This window comes from Apodemus sylvaticus, chromosome 3 (genome assembly GCF_947179515.1).
Source record: "Apodemus sylvaticus chromosome 3, mApoSyl1.1, whole genome shotgun sequence".
NCBI classification, from domain to species: domain Eukaryota; kingdom Metazoa; phylum Chordata; class Mammalia; order Rodentia; family Muridae; genus Apodemus; species Apodemus sylvaticus.
Genome location: NC_067474.1, coordinates 126,787,219 through 126,808,090, shown reverse-complemented (window position 1 = coordinate 126,808,090; position 20,872 = coordinate 126,787,219). Strand labels below are relative to the sequence as shown.

Here is a 20,872-nt window from a genome sequence, read left to right as displayed (position 1 = left end):
GCATTTTAATGCTTCTCACTCTTACTAAAACAAGCCTGGGCTAGCCAAGAAGGTGGTTTTCAGCATTCTTATCACCTGCCGTCCACATGCACAGGAGCATTCTTAACATGGCATTTCTCAGATTCATGAGTGCTATCCTTGAATTCCTTAGGTGCCTGGATCCAGTGCCCCCTTTCATGTCCAGGCCCTTCCTAATATCTCTTCCGTATACGCCTACAAATAACTATACAGGCTCTCAACCTTCATGCCATGTTATCAGGATCCCTCCTTTGCCACTTTCTGGCTCAGAGTGAGTGCGTGTGTCCAGTTTTCTTTACTGTCCTATGCTCTCTTTGGAGGTCTCCTTTAAATCCCTCTGCTACCTCTTGCTGAATGGGCAAGCATTCTATCCACTCAGGTTCTTTGAACCATATTCCCCAGTGTTCTTACCACAGTGTGGCCAATGTTTCATCCTTGGCTTCCTATCATATTCAGAGAGGAAAGTGGGTGACTCTTCCTTGGGGTAACTGCTGAGCCAAGACTCTGTCCTCCCCTAAGCTCAAGGGCACTTGGCCTGCTTCTCCCCTTTATCCTGCTGGAAGGGGAGCTGCAGGAAGGTGCCCCTCCCACCATGAGGAGTGGTAAGTGGCCTGCCTGGGCACTCACCGCTGCCAAGCCGCAGGAGTAGCACATCTTGGAGTCTCCTGTTGAGGTCTCGGAGCTCCTTCATTTCAGACACCAAGGCCCCGTACTCCTTGAGCTTCTTGGCCTGCTGTACGAGCTGCCTCCGAGTCCGCTCCAGCTCCTGCTGGAGGTGGCGCATCTCCTCTTGTTGTTGCTGATAGTTTCGCAGCAGCTCCTCATACAGAGCCCGGGGCACGACAGCATCCTCCAGACTGTCCATGTCCTCTGTGCCCGGTGAGGCCTCCACAAAGACCTCTTCTGGACAAGTGCTGTGGCCCAGGCTCAGGCCGTTCTGTCTCTCTAGCCGGGCCACCACTGCCTCGATACTCTTGTGAGCCGCTTCACTAGGCTTCCGCCCCTCTGGTCTCTGTGTAGGACAACGAGAATCAGTTCAGGCAAGGGCAGCTGGGACTTTCTTGGACTGCGGCTCAATATTTCCCCAGACAATCCTAGAATCACAGAACCACAGAATATCAGTGCTTGGAGAAACCTGTTACAGACACAGTCAAAGCCCTTCACTTTGCCAACGGGGAACCAGAAGACCAGAGAGCTCTTGGCAAAAGCCACAAACAGCTGGTGGCAGAGACAGGGCACTGGTTGTCACACTAACACTTTTTCCATCTAGCACTCGGCCTCTTAGATGCACACATCAGGACCACCTTTCTAAGTTTCCCAGCCCTCCCTGGCCTCCGTAGTACCTGGACAGTCATTTGCTTATGGGATGACCGGTGTGGATTTTCAAAGAACTGGAAAACAATCTGGCCTGCCCAAGGCATTCCTAAGGAATCACACTCACGAATATAGATATACATGGAATTCTATCTTGTAACCTTTTTAAGACTGCTTCAGTTTGGAAGGACGTCAAAATCCAAACCCACTCTAATCTAGGGCAGTACATATGTCTTGTTTTCTCTGGTTCTCTACTGCCTACTCACTGAGGACTGGCAGTTGGCAGAAGCCTGACAAATGTTTACTCAACCGAAAGCTTCAAAGAATGCTAGCTAGCACTGGGTTGTTTTCAGTTTTCTTCATGTTGCAGGTAAGCAAGCAGAACCCTAGAGAGGGAAGGAACCACTCCCAGGGTCCAGACATGGGGAGTTACATACTGGAGTGCAAAGCAGAATCAAAGCCCATGTGCAAGGCAAGAGTTCCTTCTCTCACATCTGACAACCTCTTCCTCAGTCAGAGAAGACAGAGAAAGGAAAGTTCACCTAGGAGACAATCATCCACAACTACCCAGGGACTGGGGGCTCAGCTGTCTGAGGCAAGTTCAGCTCAAGTGTACAAAGCTCCTATTGGGAATAACAGAACTGCAGAGGTGGCTGAGTCTTGACCTAGGGTTGCAGGGTCACCAGCTCTCCCAGAGGCATGATACAGACAACCAGAGTACATAAGATTCTGCACAATTTAACCAGCCAGGTCTGACTTAATCTTCCAGTTTCAGAAAATTGAAGGTAATAAAATTGAGGTAAACTCATGACTTAAGACTGAGTAACACTGCAAAGTCCTGATATCTGCTAAAACATAATGATCATCTTTAACATCTATTCGCATCATGATAACGTGAGAATCCTGGGAACAAGGAACACGTGTGGCTATGCTCCATGACTCCAGGGGCCGGCACTGGGCCAGAGCCACACCAGAGGATGGATGCCATGCAGTGGATTGACTTTTGGTATAGTCTTTTGGACTACACCTTGGGGGATGCTCTTGACCTGTGTCCCAAATGACAGTACAAAGCAGAAGGTACCTTTCTTCTCTTCCCTCTTCCTTTCTCTGGGATACTCACAGAATGAGATAAGTGGGAAGAGACCTAGACCGCTGATCAATATTTCCAGCAGTTTTTTGTTTGTTTATTTGTTTGTTTTCAAATAGTGAGAGCCCAGCTGGAGCATATGACAAGGAAATGCAACCTCATGAAGAGATTTTCATCCAACCCAGCATCCCACAGATGCTCTGGGTGAATTTTACTAACATCATGTCCCAGTGGGTCCACCCTCAGCAATTTGGGACAATATGATAGTGACTAGCTCTAAACTGCTACCCAAGACCAACAGCTGCTTAATGCCCATGTAATTCAGCTATGACCTCTCTAGAGTTGTGTGCCAGGGAAAAGCACATTGTTCTAAATCTCTAGCAGTCATGGCACTGCTAATGGGACTGTGCCTGGTTGTATAATCTAAATGAGGAGTCTCTAAAAATTAGGCTATAAGGAAAAATGTTATTGCTGTTGAGCATCTCCAAGCCCCCAAAACACAAAACAAAGGTCATGGCTGATGACATCAGGAGACATTTATATAGGGAAGGAGGCCAGCCTGGAATTCTTTAGCCCTGGGAAATATGGAGTCACTCCAATGAATGTTCAAGAAAAGCAAAGATTTTGTTACCTTGATGTGTCTAAGCTGTAAATCTTCTTCCCCATAGTCTTTAACCTCCACATCATCTTCTACATGACTGAGAGAAAGTTTGGGGATTTTTATTTTCTTCTGCATCACACTGTTTTCAAGGTCAGATTTGTCTTCTAAAATGTGTATCAAGAGAACAAGGTTGATCATGAATCAAAATGCTCAAAAAGTCCAAAAGTTCAAATTCTAGAAAATAAATGAGGCCAAACCAGTTAAAAGGGAAATGCAAACAATCCCAAGGACTATTCTATCCTACACAGAGAGCTCCTAAGGTCAGCATACAGCAACAATGGTGTGTGCTAATGCACAACCATACAAAGTACTAAAACAGTGCCAGATGAATCACATAGGGATTTCTGCATATTCATCTAAAAGGTTGCCTTTTATGGAATTCTAGAATCTTGGAGCTAGAATAATCCATAGACTGCCATCTGGTGTGGTGGTTTGAATAAGAATGGCTCCCATAGGCTCATGTTTATATACTTGGTCTCCAGGAATAGAATTGTTTGGGAAGGACTAGGAGAGTGGCTTGCTGGAGGAGATGTGTAGCTGGGGGTTGGATTTGCAGTTTCAAAAATCTATGACATTCCCAGTTAGCTTCTCTGCCTGCAGAGAGGATATAAGCTCTTAGCCTGGTTGCCTTGCTCATGGTATTTTGTCATGGCCATAAGAGAGTAACTAAGATATCTGATCTGAACTTAATTGGCATGTGAGTCTCTCAACACTCTAACCCCACGTATCTCCTCAAAAGAACTTGATTTATGTGGCTCGGTAATCAAAAGGCACAAGAAGAATGTCTACTCTTCTTGAAGTTAAGCCAAATCTGTAAGAGCAGAGAGCTTTCCAGCCCCACACAGGTAGGCTGAAGAAAGGCAGATATGTTAGCTCCTCAGTAGTATAGATGAGCTTTTGTGAGCAGCAGTCCAGCTATCACGTCACAGAGGAGAGAACCCAAATCCAGGAGATGGCAGTGGTTTGTCCAAAGCGTGGGTCTGAGGAAGAGCTGGAATGGGAAATGTCTCTGGTGTCTTGCGTTTCTGTGAGCTCATAACATGTACTGAAGAGTACCACACAAATACAAACATGTTGTGCTCCTCATTTTCTCATTGTTTAACCTAGCCTCACAGAATCTGAGAAAGTTTCATTTCTGTGAAGGACTCAAAATGGACTTTGCAAATGGGCTGTCTCTCACTGTAGAAGCCAGAAGTTGAAATAGGAAGGCTCTAACAGGTGGAAATTGGATCTATATCCAAGAATGGACCTTAGGGTAATGTAGTTAGTTTTCTGGGACAGAATTGAGACTCTGAGAATTCTTGTCTCTTATATTCTCCAAAGGTTCCCACTTGGTATCCTAAATGCATTCTCTAGCTTGCTGCCCATGTGGCAAGTAGCCAGGAGTGGGTCATATATAATCTCCAGGGGATACACAGATACACATACAGAGAGAGAGGGGGAGAGGGAGAGGAAGAGGAAGGGGGGGGAGAGAGAGGGAGGGGAGAGAGAGAGAGAGAGAGAGAGAGAGAGAGAGAGAGAGAGAGAGAGAGAGAACACATGTGCATATGTACAAGTGTTAATCGTGCCCTCATGTGTCTCCCAGGCCAGGCTTCTCCCCTCATAACTTGTTAGTAAAACTGAGAAGGATGCTTCTAAACCAGTACCTATCCCAGCATGTATTTAATTGACAGCTTCTCAAATCCAGCCCCAACTGGTCAAAGATGGGTCTCAGATATCAAAAAGTTCTGAGTAGGTGAGCCTCCATTCCTCCACGACAGGGGAAGAGATGAGCAAGGCCTCAGGCTAGCTGAGTTCTATCCCACAGCTGAGGGGCACGAAGAGGGGCTCGGCGTACTCTTCAAACTGCGCCTGGAACACCGGACTGTCTGTGAGTGGGTATTATGCTTTCTATTACTGGTGTGCTTGAATCATTTTTTTTCCATAAGCAGAAGGTGAATAAATATTAAATTAAAAAAAAAACAAAAACAAAAAACAACGAAGGACAAAGAAAAGTCCAGGAAGAAGACATGGTCTTAGTTACCAACACCCTGCTGGGAAAAAGCCCTTCCTGCTAGTCAGGACTCATCCATGCTTCTGTTTTCACAAGAAGGACCTGTTCTTATCCTTTTTGTATCTATAAAACCCATCCAGCGGGTTAGGCATGAACAGCAGAGGGGACCAGAGAATATCTTTCTTCCTACAAATCTACACTGACTCTCTCTAAGCAAAAGGTTTGTTGAAATGTAAAACCTCAAGACAGTGCTTCAAAGGAAATTATCTTAGCATGGGGTGTTTATGCAATATACACACTGCGGAGTGGGGGAGTGGGGAGGAAGAAAGGCAGGGGAGATGACAAGAGATGGGGGAGAAAACAGGCAGGTAGGCAGGCAGGCAGACAGACAGAAAGACAGACATACACACACACACAGAGAGAGAGAGAGAGAAAGAGAGAGAGAGAGAGAGAGAGAGAGAGAGAGAGAGAGAGAGAGAGAGAGAATGAACAAGATAGAAGGGTCAGTGAGAGACCAAGATCAGATGAGAGGGTGTGAAAGGACTTCTTCCTGGCCCAATCTTCAGTGTGACAAACTTAAGGATAAAGTGTGAGATGCCACCAAATGGGAAGGACGAAGCTGGCTTTCTCTTCTTGAGCTGGAACAGCAGTTCAGACTGATGTTGGGGCTGAGTTGGTATGGGAGGAGACAATCATTCAGGCTTATAAATCTGGGTACTGTATGAGAAAGGGTCCTCAGATTTCCTCATTCAACCCTTCCAAAAGGTAGTAAGGGAAATTAGGTTACTTCAGGAAAGACTGCATCTCAGAATCAAGCAAGCAGACCCAAGGACAAAGGAGGAACAAAAGAGACAGGGCCAACATCTTGGAGAGCTCACTATTATAGAAGGTCACAAAGGTTAGTGTTAAGGCATGAACATATGAGAGAACTCCCATTGTATAAATCAGGCCCAGAACTTTTCTCCCCTATGTTAGCTGAAATTTTTTGAGAATTACACTCTGCAAAATTCAGTGTGGGTTCTTGAGGATGTATGAATGGTCAGATGGAGATACAAGATACCAAAGCTCATGTGAAGGTAAGGTTCCAGACATACCACCTTGAACACACCTGATCTTGTCTAATTCTGGGAACTAAGCAAGGTTCAGTCTAGTTAGTACTTGGATGGGAGAACATGGTGTAACAAAAAAGGTGTAACAAAAAAGATGGGGTAAGATGTTTTTGCACTGATTGCTAAAAGGTGACAGGCAAGAAAGAGGAGAGGCGAGGATGAAAAATAAAGTAGTTCAAACTAGAGAATAAGTGGTGTTCAATGTCAAGTTAAGAAGAGATGAGGTGTAGTTTGCAGTTGAGGACAGAATTACAAGTCACACAATTTCCAAACTCAGCTCTATAATGTGAGAAGTCAGGTGTGTCTTTATCTCATTACTGGTCACTATGTTGTTGTTTTTGTTGTTGTTGTTGTAATGAGGCTGTACCACTTACCAAAATCAGTTTGAAAAGCACACCCCGAAAACAACAGAACCCTAGGCTAGTTGAGGCCTGAGTCTTGATTGTCTCATTAGCTGGAGGCCTGCCCAACTGTCTGGCTTGGGATGGGTGACAGACAGGAATGCTCTTCCTTGATGGCTAGAGGTCCCACCCACCAGACACACCGAGGCTCCATGGTCTGTCATGCCTTCCTTCTTCCTTGTGTGTTTTACAAAGTCTGTTCAGCCTGCACTCATTTTTTCCTTCTTCCTGTGAGGTCTCATTCCACATGCTGCATTTATTATACTCTATTATCTTAGCATGCTCCAACTGCCTAAGGATGCTTAGAGGCTATCCTACCACCTGAGTAACCCACCGCAAATCACAGAACTAGCCATATGAGACTCATCAAACAAGAATGCTTAATAAAATAATAATAGTAATAATACATCAATAGCACACAAATGAATACTCAGAATCATCAATCATTGATTACTGTGAATCAAAATTATACTATTCCATTTTATGCTAAGGATGTAGACAAATGGGAAAAAAGGTGTGTGTGGGGGTGGGGATAATAAGTGTCAGGGAGGATATGAAGAAACTGGTGTATCGTAAAAGGAGACAGCCACTGTGGAAACAATTTAGTAGTTGTTCAAAGAGTTAAACACAGAATTACCATATGACCAAGCAACTGCATTTCTAGATGTATACTCAAGAAAATAAAAGTATGTCTACTTAGAAACTTATACATCAAGGTTCACTGAAACAATATTCATAGTAGCCCAAAATCTAAAACAACACAAATATCAATCAACTTGTGGATGGATGACATATAGTACATGTACAACAGAGTAATACTAATCACCCATAAAATGACACACTAGTTGATTGTACGATATGGGTGAGTCTTAAAAATATTGCACTAAGCTAAGGAACTCAGACATAAAAATCATGTACTTTATAATTCTATGTCTATGAGTCAGCCAGAATAGGAAAATTCAGAAACAATAAATAATTTGATAGTTGCCGAATGATGGGGGTGGGGGACCGAGGGATTAGGAAAATATTCTAGAACTATATAGTGGTGTTGGTGACAGAATATATCAAGAAACAGTGAATTTCACATATATTAAAAATAGTTTAAATAGAACTGGAGAGATGACACAGTGGCCAAAAGTTGCAACTCCAATTCAATGCTCTCTTCCTCCTGCATACAGTGTGCACATACATACATGTAGGCACAAGTATCATACACATAAAAAAGTAAATAAATCTAAACAGTAATGAAAGTGGTATATTTTGTGATTACAAAATACTTCAATTTAAAAATATGGTCCTGGACATAGTGGTAAACACTTGGCAGGAAGATTTTGAATTTGGTGTTAGCCCAGCTTGAATTCCAAAATTCAAGGAGACACAGAAACAATGTGGGAAGAAAAAAAGATTACTCTCAAACATATAAAACCCCTCCCTAAACTCACCTAGCAGCCAAGCTGCAGAGCCAAGATGTGATACAAGCTAAATTGCATCACCTCCCAGTACATGCACAGAACATGCAGAAACCTTGGTGACTCAGTGGTGAATGGTTGAATGACTGAGTGGTGGTACCCATTAGGGTATTCCTACTCCCTGGCCTGAGCTAAAAGCTGGAAACTGCATTACTCCGGCTTCCCTGGCAGTCTGTCTGTAGGAATCTGCATAAAGCAGCAATCATTGCCAAGGACAACAAAAAGAGGTATTAGTCAGGTCATGGGCCTTGGTTCTTTGAAAAGTAGGCAGAGCAGTCCACACAGCTCTGAAGTGACAGTTCACAGAAGGGACAGAAGCAAATGGTACCGTGAAGCACATACACCTGGATCTGGGCCTTAGTTGCCTCCATCACTGGCCAAGGGGAGCCTGACATTCCTCTGAGAATCAATTGGTACCTGACTCTGTCCTGTTTTTCTTTAATCTTCTCTTTTCTTCATGTTCCTTGGATGAGGGTTATAAAGACCTGAAGCCTATGTCCATCTTTACCAATAGGCAGTCAATACGTACTGAATAGTAAGCAGGGTGGTCTTTGTTAAACCCCAGTATGTACCAAGAATCCCAACTGGAGTGTTAAGGTCTGACTTCCCTGGAGCTGGTGGTCCACAGAAGGCTCTCCAAGCCTTCCTCATCTTACTTCTGGGTTGAAGGTAGATGTATGACATCTTTATATCACCCAGAGATAACTCAATATAGTGTCACCACAACAAGTAGAAGGCATGGTTAACTGACAAAAAAACAAACAACAACAATCACAACAACAACCATCACAACAAAAAACCAGCCCAAGCATTTGAATCAGTTGGTCCTGGGCCACAATTCTGACTGCTACACACTATGTGAGGGAACTAAGGCAAGCTCCTTCACTTTTCCAATCCTCAGATGAAATGAAATGCTTTTTAAGGTGATGGTGTGCATAAAGCACCTAGCAAAGTGAATGTCCTTGCTACAGATGTTCAATAAACAACAGCAAGCATTAGGCCACCCTTGTGGGCTTTATGTTTGGCTTCTGGTCTCAAGGCAAAGAGAGCCAGTGCAAGTATCTGACACGGATCGAGACATGATGAAAGAGATGGTTTACAAAGATTTATGTGGCAGTGCCAAGCAAGATGGATGGGGTATGAGTATGAGCCCCAACACAGGGTGACAAGACGCTCTAACTCTTGACTGGTCACATTAATGAAGGTGAATGGTGGTGCAGATCATCTCAGACAGCAAATATTTCATATGGCATTTTATTGTGACTTTGGCATATGATTCTGGCTTTGATTTTCAGGAAGTCACAGAAGAATCTAGTAACTGATGAGGAAGGATGGAGACAGAGATAGCTCTTGGTTACCCTGTCTCCCCAGGTGTTCCAACCTTAGAGGCAAGCTAGTGCATACAGAAATAAGTATGTCTCTTTGAAAGCGATGCCTCTCACTGTCTTGACTTTCTGATTCTGGTCTTTGGGGTATGGATATAGCCTCCAACCCGAGCAATTCCCACCCTCTCCTACGGTCTATGATGTCAGCCACTGGTTTTACCGTTTCAACAAATCCTGAACAAAACACCTACTGTGTGCCAAGTCCATTGTAAGATCCTTTATATCATTACGTCTAATCCATGGTAAGTGGGGTGGTTTTCCTAAGACCTAAATGACAGCAGGGGATTCACTCCCAGCTGTTTGACACTTGGGCCCTAATGCTGTCACCTATTGAGACATGAGGAAAATTAGCTTTATCAACTGAACTGAAAAAACATATATATACTAGTGAGTATATTGATAAAACTCTCAAAGTTCTTGCCTTTCTCCTCAGACTCTGCCTACACTTTAGGCAACTTCAATGATAAGTTCCCAGCCTGAGGTATACACTGCATAAATCCTTGCTCTTCAAAAGTTCATTCAGCCTCCTAGTGCTCATTAGCTCTCTTTGTCTCTATCTCTTTTTGTAGTTAAAAAATATGTTCATTAAAATAACAAAAAATTGTCATTTTTTTATTAACATAGAGAGAAATGGTGGCATGGTATAAAAGAAAATGCTGTTTTTGAAGTAACCAACAGGTTAACAGGAAAACAGGGTCGAATCTGTCGAGTGGGGTGGGGGGTCGGGGGAGGGAGCTCTCTTGCTATCCACTTAAATAACAGCATGCTGAATATTTAAAATAATCCAAAGCCAGTTAGGGTTTGCCAGTTAGAATGAAATGCTAAATTTTGGAAGGCCAAACATGAAATGTTTAACAGAGGTTTTGTCTTGTTTTATAAATATCTATATGCAAGTTTCAAGTTTTTCATCTGCACAAAAGAAAATCCTGTGCAGTCTGTGCTTGCATTAAAAACATTCACCACAGAAAAGACAAGCACGCTACATTCTCTGGCCTATGGTGTTTATTTTTTATAAAACCCAAACAGATAGGATTCTCAAGTTTCAAGGATTTTATCCAACCAAGACAACATAAAGAAGGGCACCCTGCTGTGAAGTAGCAGAGGCAAGCAGGGGTGCTGGACTGAGCCTGGTTCTCACAGGCTGGCTGGGTGACCTTAACTTCCTTTCAGAACAACACGGAATTGGAAACCCTCAACAGGTCTTTCAGTGTCCTCGGTCCCTTTCTTATCTGGGCTGTGCAGGACCACAACAGATCACCTCTAAGGCTCCTCTTAGTAGGGAGGCAACTGAGGGAGGAGGAAACTGGCAATTGGTGGGTCTCCTTGTCCATGCGCCCACCTTTTTGCTGGCCCTGGAACAGAGCTGGGGCATGGACACAAACAGGAATGCCATTCTGCCAGGTCATTTGTCTAGCTGACCTCATGTGTTTTACCAGGAGTGTTGCTAGGCTAATGAACAGCCCCAGAAGAGAGTCACAGGTCAACAAGACAAAGGAAAATGTAGGTCCTTAATGCTTAGGTCAAGTCCCAGGAGGACTTAACATACAGTTAAGTCTTAAATGTAATATGGACTTGTTCTTCTGAACACTCCTTCTCACAAAGGGTGCTGTGTACGACTCAGCTGACTGTTCCTCAGCTACTGGCCTATCGCAGCTGTCAATGTTACATGTCCACGCTTCTTTAACAGTAACACAGTGGCCACTGATTGATCACTAGTTTCTGTGTTTCAGATGAGTACCTGATTCTCAGAGGAGTCAAGCATTTCTATACTCAGTCTGAACTCATATTATCCTCAAAGTACATTCTCTTTGAGTTTTCCCACTTCCTCCTCAGCACTGAGTGATATGACTTCCGATTCTCTAACCTTCCTCTACCCCAAGACAAGTTTCCTTTCTAAAATATCTCTGGACTTGCTTGCCACTCCCATGACGGTCACTTAGCCCCGCACCGCACCTGAAACCCTTACCATGAGACCTCTGCTCTCTATTTCTAGTTTATTGTTCACAGTGAGCTCTTGAATTTCATCCCATCACCAATTCTACTTCTGGAATCCCCCGAAACGAACCTGGTCCTTCCTCTAGAGTGTAAAACTCAGAAACCAAAAATGTACAAAAATACCATTCCATGCAAATCTTCTCCTGGGCATGTATATTTAGCTTTCCTGTCATCTGTCTCACCAAGGAGCTCTGGGTAGAGGCAGTTGCTGTGTACTTAAATGAAACAAAAGCCAGCCAAGGCCTGGAGTGCTAAGACCTCTTTCTTCATTTGGTTCCCCAGGACCCTCTTTATCCCTTGATTCTGAGTCTGTCTCTGGCTGTTCCTTCCTAGTCACCTTTCATGGTTTGTCTCTTCAACAGTGCCCTTAAAATGGTGTTCTAGAGAGTTCCATCCTTAGATGTTTCTCTTCCTCTTCTGTCACCCAGTGTGACAACCAACCCTTTTGTGACTAATAACTTCCAAATCAGGACCTTTAGCCTAGTGTAGTCTTCTGAATTTTGGGCTACTTTCTCTCCTAGCATATTCCCCTACATGTTCAATGGTACCGTAAGAGTCACTCACACAAAACTTATCATCTCCCCTTCCAACCCACTACTCTTCAAGAGTGTCTCTGAGGAAGGAAGGCCCAGATCACCATCATCACCCTCACAGAGCATCACTGCAGGGAGTTTCATTCTTTTTCTTTTTCTTTTTCCTGTGTGTGAGCGTGTGCATGAGTGCATGTGTGTACGTGTGTGTGTGACAGATACACACATACACACACACGCACACACACACACACACACACACAGAGAGAGAGAGAGAGAGAGAGAGAGAGAGAGAGAGAGAGAGAGAGAGAGATCATTTTGCACATGTAGTCTAGGCTGGCCTTACATTTGTGAACCTGCCTCAGCACCTTAAGGCATGACGTCCCAGTCTTGAATCACATTACTCTATGCTTTTCATAATACATCTCAGACTCATCATGACCATCACTTTAGTCTGGATCTCAGACTTTGTGATCTAACTCATACTTCCTATGGGTCTAGTCCACATGGGAGGATACAGTTCACTGTCTGGAACCCACAGCCCTTACTGAATAGGAATCTGAGTAGCTTCCTCGAGCTCTATCTAGAAGGATATGTGCATGGTACCTCGAACCTAGTGGTTCCAGAGAACTTTGGTTAGACATTATCAGCACCCGTTGCTCCTGCATTACTTCCCAGTATTCGACAGCATCACCTTGTAAAACTCAGAACCTGTAGAACTTACATGGGCCAAAGAAAATCTCCTCATCTTATATGATTTTTTCTGATAACAAGGGAACATACAGCTTCACTGTCTAAGGAGCTTAGACAAAGGCACACAGGGAAAAAAAAAATCCTTCCTAGAGAAAAGACCTCAACATGAACTCTACTTTTTTTTAAAGATATTTTTAAATGTAAAAATTTGATGTGCTCTTGAATAACAAAATTCTTTGTCTCTCTCTCTCTCTCTCTCTCTCTCTCTCTCTTTCTCTCTTTTTCCATCTTTCTCATATACACATACACACTAAACAACACAAATAAAAAACAAAAGCTTCAACTTGCCTGGGCTTCTCCTTACAGCCTACAACCAGGACCCTGAAGCACTCTTCAACACATACTACTTAGTTGCAACAAATATGTGGATCTTGAACACTAATGCTCACATCAGATTCAACCTTCAATGATTAACATTCCAGTAGAATCTGTTACAGATGACAACAGGCGATTCCCAGTCTTTGCTCCAGTGTGCATCAGCCGAACATGTCAAAACCTAAGTTAAAAGTTTTCACTTGCTTATTAAAAAAAAAAAAAAAAAAGCGAGCCTTTGCTTGGCATTCTCCCATTGATGACATGCAACAATCTCTGCATGTGAAATTGGCTAGTCCCCTACTTCTCTGCTAACTTTGTAGAAGTTCCAAAGCATTTCTGGAGCAAGTGATCTATTTGGACTGACAGTGCCAAGCTGGGACCTGAGCCCTGAATGAGCTAAAATTACCAAAGCGAGAAGAACGTGGCTTTGGGAGTTATTTCCCCCAAGTGTGGGGTTTCTTTTAGTCAAGGGAGTGATAAAGAATGTTGACTTTTTCCAGATGAATAAAGTTGAATGAAACCTCAAAATCCCATTTCAGGTTTCTGTTCTAAAAACAAAACCAGACCAAGTTTGTGGCTTAGAGGTTCATGCCTCTTCTCCCTTCTCCCTTACAACAACAACAACAACAACAACAACAACAACATAATAATAATAATAATGATAAAACGCATTTGTCTTCACAAAGTGCGTGAAAGCAACACAGCCTGGCCCAAGTGCAAGTACAGGCCTGGACTGCGGGTCCCTGCACTGGAGGAGTTCACTGTGTGGCGGGAACACTCACCAACAGAAACAGTCTGAAAATGCAACAAGTCAAAAGGGGGAGCAAGCACTGCCCAGAGTTCTGAGGAGCGATAGTCTCACCTGGGGCAGAGGCAAGACGATGCCCTTAAGGCTGGGTGTTCCTAGTGTACTTTGTCCATTCTCCCACAGTTGGACAGCAATGGCTCCCAACCTGCTTTTTCCAATGGAAGGTAAACTCTGATTAGATAGAGGGCTCAAGTTAGACAAAGATTAATCCAAGGTGGCTGGCTGAGGGGTAAGTGCTCACAGAATGGCAAGACATACCTCAAGTCCAGGGTAGTGGGCAAGCAGGGTAGGGGGTCGGAGAGGTCAGTCTGGAAAAGTAAAGTGGGCCTAGGGCTGGTCTGCAGGCCGAAAAGCTTACGTTTTAGTAAACAGGCCGTGAGGAGCTATAGAGGGTTCTAAGGAGAGATGCTCACTGATAAGACAGTGGTTTAGATCATTCTGAATGCGATCGACAGTGGACTGGAGGCTAGGTGATCAATTAGTAGGGTTTAGATGAGCAAGAGCCTAGGAAGACTGAAAACAGCCAGTGCTTGTAGATCTGGAAAGGAAAAACTTGAAACCCTTCTGCATTGGTCCCCTTTCTGTGTTCCCTGGCACCTGGCTTCTACGCCTGCTTAGCAATTTCCATACACTCCCTGAGGACAGTGTTTATTTCTCCGGCATCACTCTGTCCCCTCCACAGAAACCCCTTGCAACTGGCCCTGAAAGGACTGTCTTCCCCGGATTGTACCATCATTGTTACCCTGGAGCCTTAGACCCTGGACGTTGGTGTAGCCACACATCACGGCACTGTGTCTGGTCTATAGGAAACAGTAAGGACACGCTTGACCACAAAGGGAATTTAGGGAAGTGGAGCAATAATTACCCAGTATAGGTGCCCAGGAAAATGACAGCATTGCAAGGCTGTAAAAGCCTACAGGAACCAGTTTGGAGTCTCTAACCCCATAAGCAGGCTAGACTGCAATTAGACAATAGCGAGGTCTTTGGAAGGGAAATTCTCAATTTCACAGCCTGCATGGCAAAAAAATGTAGGTAAGGGGAGACCACAGCTCATAGGAGAGTCAATCCTTGAATCATTCTGTCTTTTTATAGGGGACAGCAGCTTTTGTGAGACGGTTTCAACAAGTAGGTGAGAAGTAGAAGCGTGACTACATTTGTGATCCCTGTACAAAGGTGATAGAGGTAGACCAGAACAGCTCTGAATACTCAGGACGAACTCTGTTCTCTGACTGGAAAGTTTGCCTTGAGCTACACACTTCATTGGCATTCTCCCTCTCCTTACAAAGGAGACTGCAAGCAGGGCTGGCACTAGAAGATCTGCGCTGCCTCTCTGGCTTGGCTGTTTATTTGGATGTGGCTGCAGAGAGGTCTCTGAACCTCAGTGTTCTCATCTATAAAATGGAAACAAGAACGGTGGTAATGTCTATCAGTGGGTGAGAGGACCATCAGCAGAGAGCAGGCTTACAGCAAGACTGTCGTTAAGAGTGAGGAGGGCCTTTGGTTGTTTTCTTTTTTTAACTAAAGTTGGAGTTGGAGTTTGGAACAAAAGAAGCCATGCACTAGGGTTTGACACACTGAGGCCATGGCATAAGCTACCATAGATAGCAAAGCGCAAAATACCATAGCAGTTGGCTGGGACTTTTCTGGATTTATGAAAAGGGACACTTTGAGGCAGCCACAGAGGTTCGCTTGGGCAGATACAAGGTAAAGTTATCATATATCACTGAAAGCTATAAAGTAGTTCTAAGGCTTTCTTTGGAACCATGCTACCGAGGTCACAACTAATTAATTAACCAGGAGCAGTCCACTGACACAAAGCTACCTCTGCCTTCCTCTTGAGGAACTAATTCCACAAACTTGGTGGCACAGCATAACCCCGCTTCCATGGATTGCAAGATTATAAAATATAAAAGCCCATGGGATCCAGTTTTGAATCCCTAAGTGCCACAAGAAGGCTGATTGTAGTTAGAAAATAGAAAGGTCTTTGCAGGAGTCAGATGAGTTTTCAAGTGAAGTCTCTTCAAGCAAGCTCAAAGCCACCAAGCCCAACATACAAGGGGGAGTCCTTCCAGGATAGATGAATTACAGGATTCATACAGGCCCTTCCAATCAGGTCCGCACCAAGAGCGACAGTTCCCATTTATAAATTTACCAGCTTACTGGAATTCAAAATGGAATGTGGCCAACCTCAAGTTTCCATAGTCCCCACAGCTCCCTGCCCTGCACCCAATCTCTGTGAGCTGGAGGCTAGCATGGACTACAGGGTGAGTTTTAGGACATCCAGGGCTACACAGAGAAACCCTGTCTTGAAAAGACAAACAAACAAACAATGGAGATGAGAAGTACTTTTTAAGTCACTTTGCTAAAAGTGGTACCACATGTCTCTACATCTACTCTGCTGAGTTTCTAGAAGCTACCTAGGTTTCATATGTATGCATGTCTGTATCTATGTATGTTCATATGCACATAAGTATGTATTTTAATAACACATTGCAACTTGTATTGGTTTTATAGTAAGAGCTGGTGTAGGCTGCTATCTGTCTATCTAGCCTCCCTGTACTTCTTGAAGAGTACCATGTGTCTACACCTCCTGAAGGAATGGAGAAATGGATGACTGATGTGGATAGACAGGTAGACCAACAATCTCTGAAAGAAGCCTTTACCACTGACTCCTGACACCGATTCTGTCCACTCTCCTGCATCTCCACAAGTCAGGATCATCGAGTGGCATGCTGTCTTTTCTTGTAGCAAACAGTTAACATTCCATCTCGTTAACATTTCCTCAGGCTTATCCTCTTGCTGAATAAATTCCTAATCCATTCCTAGATAATTAAAGGAAAGCACACAAACAAAATAAAACCTAATCAGCCACCAAGACTTCCGTTCTAAACCTATCCTCTCTTGCTCATTCTTTTGTCGTGGTCCAGAGTGTCTGATGGTAAGTCCTACAGCTCTGTGCCTCCCAGGTCTGTCTGGGAGGTAATAAGTACTCAACTTTTTAAAAAGGGGATCCTGTGGTGTTGATCTATTCCAAATCTTTTGCTCCTTTATTCCTGTAAGCCTACTTTCTAGAGGAATTAAAAAGGAATCAGCCGCCTGGCTGAGACACACCAGACAGCTTGCCCAGGGATCTTGGACAAGTCACTATGATTCATGCTAGGTTCTTCTTTAGGCTAAAGGAGAGGAAACATAGGACCCTGGAAAAAGTAGGAAAAGTGTCAAAACCATGGAATCCTGGCAATGTCTTCACTCAGCTCCTAGTCTCTGCGGTTGTCTTCCAGGTGGAAGGTGACTGTCGCTGCCTACTCAAAGGCAGCACTCTTACCAGCAGCAGCTACACTTCTGCTCTCCAGACTTGAAGTGGTAACTTCCTTTTCCCCACTTGGTGTGCACCTAAGCCTTCTACTAGTGGATCAGAAAGAAGGCCAAGTGTTTCTGCTTGAAGAGGAGCCTGTCTCAGCATGGCAGATACGGCATAGTTCAGGAGGCCAAACGGCGTGTCTTGTCCTGTTAACAGACTGAATCTATCTTTGTCCATTAACCAAGAGACCACCTGCCTGCCAGTCAGCCTGTCTCCTTTTCCTCTTCCCCTCCCCAGGTATGAGCAGAGTTAGGAAGTCAGGCCCTAACCTGAACTCTCAAGGAGCCTTCTGGGAGATGCATAAAGGGGGGTGGAGGTGAAGCTACCTGAGGACCTGGGCAGTATAGTGAGGTTAGGCCTCCTGTCCTAACGATGATGGCCCAGAGGGACTAGGGTGTCAGAGATTTCTTCTGTGAGAAAGGGTCCCCAACTAAAAGACCTAACATTGCGCTTCCTGCTCCAAGGAGATGCCAAGGGCCTTACAGGGAGAGAGGGAGGTACAGTTTGAGAAACTTAAGATAGCAAGCAACACAGGGAAGTAACTGAGAGAGGTGAAGGTGAGAGACAGAGAGATGACAGCTAAGGTAGGCAGCTAGAGAGCCTGAAAGTGAAGAGGCAAGGGGAATACAAAAGAGTCAGAAAGAAGAGAGCAGAGTAGAGAAGGCAGACTGACAGCAAGAGGCAGGAGTGTCAGGGAAGCAAGGAAGACAAAGGGGACCCTCAGGTCTTTTTAACTGGTCTGGCCTCTTCGAGATACCTGGTACCCAAAAAGAAAGCCCAAGGAGCAGGAAGGGGAGGCAGGAGCAAGCGGTGGCTCTCTGGCCCCGGCCGCCCGGCCTCTCCCGGAACCAACCCCAGGTCCGCCCGGTCCCAACGCCCCTCCCGGCCCGCTCGCTCACCTGCCAGCGCCAGGATCTGGGCCTTGTGAAGCAACAGCGCGCCCCAGTCCCGGGGGGCACGCGGGGGGCTCTCGGGCTCGGCGCCCAGCTCCTCCGGGCCCCGGTACACCGCGTACACCTTCTGGTTGTCAAAATCCAGTCGCGAGCGGGGGCTGAAGTCGCGCACGCACGACACGGGCAGCGCGTAGCAGACGTTGTCCTCCAGGAACCGCACAAAGGCGTACATGGTGGGCGCCGGGGGCGGGCCCGGGCGCCGGTCAGCCCGTGGGGCGGCGCGGAGGTGGGGACCCCTAGAGGGGCGTGAGCCGCAGCGGGGCCGGGGGCGGGGAGGCTCCCCGGGGCCCCGGCTCCCCCCACTGTTATTGTTCCTGAAAGCCCCGCTCTGCCAATCGGCTGCTTTCGCCTGGGCGCGGAAAAGGGAGGGGAGTGGAGAGAGCCGGGCGAGGGGCGGATGAGGGGGTTTTGAAGCGCACCGCCACTTGCGAAGTCAGACCCGAGCAATCACAGCCGGAGTGCGATTGCAGTAAGGAGGGGAAAGATCAGAGATTCAATCGCCTTAATAATGATAGTAGCGTTGGAGGATAGGAGGAGCACTGCTAAAAGTCGCTTTCGGGCGGATTCAGTAGTTTCAACAATCGCGCTGCAGAACAAACTGCATTGCAACAAAATTACCTTGCAAAGGACTGGAGGGTGAGGTAAGGACTGAGGCTGCCCGGATGGTAGCAATTTTAGGTGAACCCCCAAGTGTAAACTCGCAAGTGAGCAGAAGTTTAGTGTTTCGATTTTAGCTAAGCTCCTCCGTTCCTTAAGTCCGCCCTCCAAACCATTTCCCTCTTTTCTCTTTCTTCTGCAAAATTGCCAGCACCTGCTGTGAGGGTCAGTGAGCCAGAAACATTCCCCTAGTGCTGCCAAACCAGTTTTTGGCCAGAACTAGAGTAGTCTGAGGTTTCCAGTTGAACCAGCTGCTGGGGTGGCAGAGGGTTTGACAAGGGTTGGCTGTTTTCATCCTAAGGGAGCAGCAGCACCCCTCTTCCCTGTGTTCTTTCTCCATTGCGGAATCGCCTCCACTACTTGTTGCTTCTGTGCTGGAACAACTTGGAATGAAACAGGGATGGAGGGCTCTGGGGAACTAGAACAGAGGCCAGATTTTCTGGAGTCAGTTCAGGAGTTCAGGAGCCAAACTGGGCAAAACAGCAGTCCCTTCTCTGTTTCTAATATCACAGATGAGAACCTGGAAATGTTGGTTCCTGCAAACAAACCATACCTTCCAGAGAAAGAAGGCTGAGAGTTGTACTTGTTCTGTATTGTAGAGCCAAGGTGTATGCGTACAGGAAAACTGAGCTACTTATATTCCAATTGTCTAGCCCACCAGAGTATTTGTCAGAGAGAGAGAGACTGGTGAAGAATAAACAGAATTTCACATATACCCATTCATCCACTTATTCTTTTATTCAAGTAACTAATATTTTTCTAAGTTCACACTCCATGTCATATTGTAGGCTTGGTGGTCTATAGAAGGATAAATACCTAGGACCTTATAGTATTTACTGATGCATTAGAACTTGAATCTCAGTTGAATCTATTAAATTACTGTCTGAATAACTCATCTTTTCATTGCTTGTAACCTTTCATTCTAGTCTGAGAACATTAAGAAAGCTTAATAATGTGGTTATAGTGAGAAAAGTATTCTCATAAAGTTGTGGATTTAATGAAATGCTGTTTTTAAAAACTCATTTCAATGAACTTAACCTGCAATAACAAAACAAGTGCACTGAAATGCTGAGATTCTTGCATAGGTAGGAGATTTTATTTTCCCTTATATTCTTTAAGCTCATATTCCACATATACACACTCTTGTTGCTGTTCCTCATAATCACAATAAAAAGCATTTTAACTATTTTAACTTAAGGCACTGTGCTCACATTTCAAATCAGCTATACTCATGATAGTGACAAAGCCAAACTCCCAAATTCACTTCATTGTCATCTGAGGAGTACTTTATCCTATTGCACTCCACACAGCTCTCAAAGCCAGTGTAACAGGTCAGATAAAGTTCCCTTAAAGCAGTCCATTGGTGATGTCCAGGTCTTCAAGTCATCCTGATGCATAATTTCATCCCAACTTATCCTATAACTCTGAGTTATTCCAGAAAATACGCTCCCCTGATTATTATTTATTTTGAATGTATTATTTGAGAAACACATCCCTTTGTTGGTCAAGGGAATATAATGAGAAGTAAGATTTCTTGTAGCTCATAAGACAAGGCATGCAAAGTCGGCCATACTTAATGACAATCCATGAGACTCCAGACCACATTTTCAAACATAACTTCAGGCAGCACCCCAGCACACCTCTACATCTAAGTGAGGATCACCCCCAAAATATCAACTTTATTTTTCACCACTTTCCTGGACACTGCCCATCCCAGAGTCTGCACCAATTATTTATCATTTCCCACCCTAGAATGACCAAAGCCTTGCACCTGCTTACCCTCATCCCAGGAAGTTCTTTACTGAATGCACGGCCACCGCAGCGATCCCTGAAAACCAATTCAAACGTCTTCTCTTTCCCCAATCTCCCACACTGTCAAGCACCAGCCAGCCACCATCCCATTTTAGCCCAGCATGCTTGATTCCCTCACTGTGTCAGAGATCAGAGCACAGTGACACAGTTCTCTACCTCCACCTTCACAAACTGAGGAGTCTCTTTACTCTTTAAGGATCTCAAGTCTGGCCAAGGTGGGATTTGTGGCTTCTATGCTGAAATGAATTTTA

General features: G+C 44.9%; 2 protein-coding genes across 3 annotated transcripts in view; both read right to left on the bottom strand.

The window, feature by feature from the left end:
* Positions 1-18,396, bottom strand: part of Bend5 (BEN domain containing 5) — a 45,266-nt gene extending 26,870 nt beyond the window's left edge. The window contains exons 1-3 of one of the 2 annotated variants that reach the window (XM_052177003.1): positions 18,099-18,396; positions 3,051-3,184; positions 646-1,030 (exon numbers count right to left, since the gene is read on the bottom strand). In XM_052177003.1, coding sequence (XP_052032963.1) covers positions 646-1,030; positions 3,051-3,184; positions 18,099-18,324 — 745 coding nt within the window. In that variant the 5' untranslated portion in view covers positions 18,325-18,396. Of the gene's footprint in view, positions 1-645; positions 1,113-3,050; positions 3,185-18,098 lie in introns of those variants that run through there. The other variant, XM_052177004.1, reaches the window with a different exon arrangement.
* Positions 1-20,872, bottom strand: part of Agbl4 (AGBL carboxypeptidase 4) — a 1,251,089-nt gene that overhangs the window by 225,996 nt on the left and 1,004,221 nt on the right. The window lies entirely within an intron of this gene.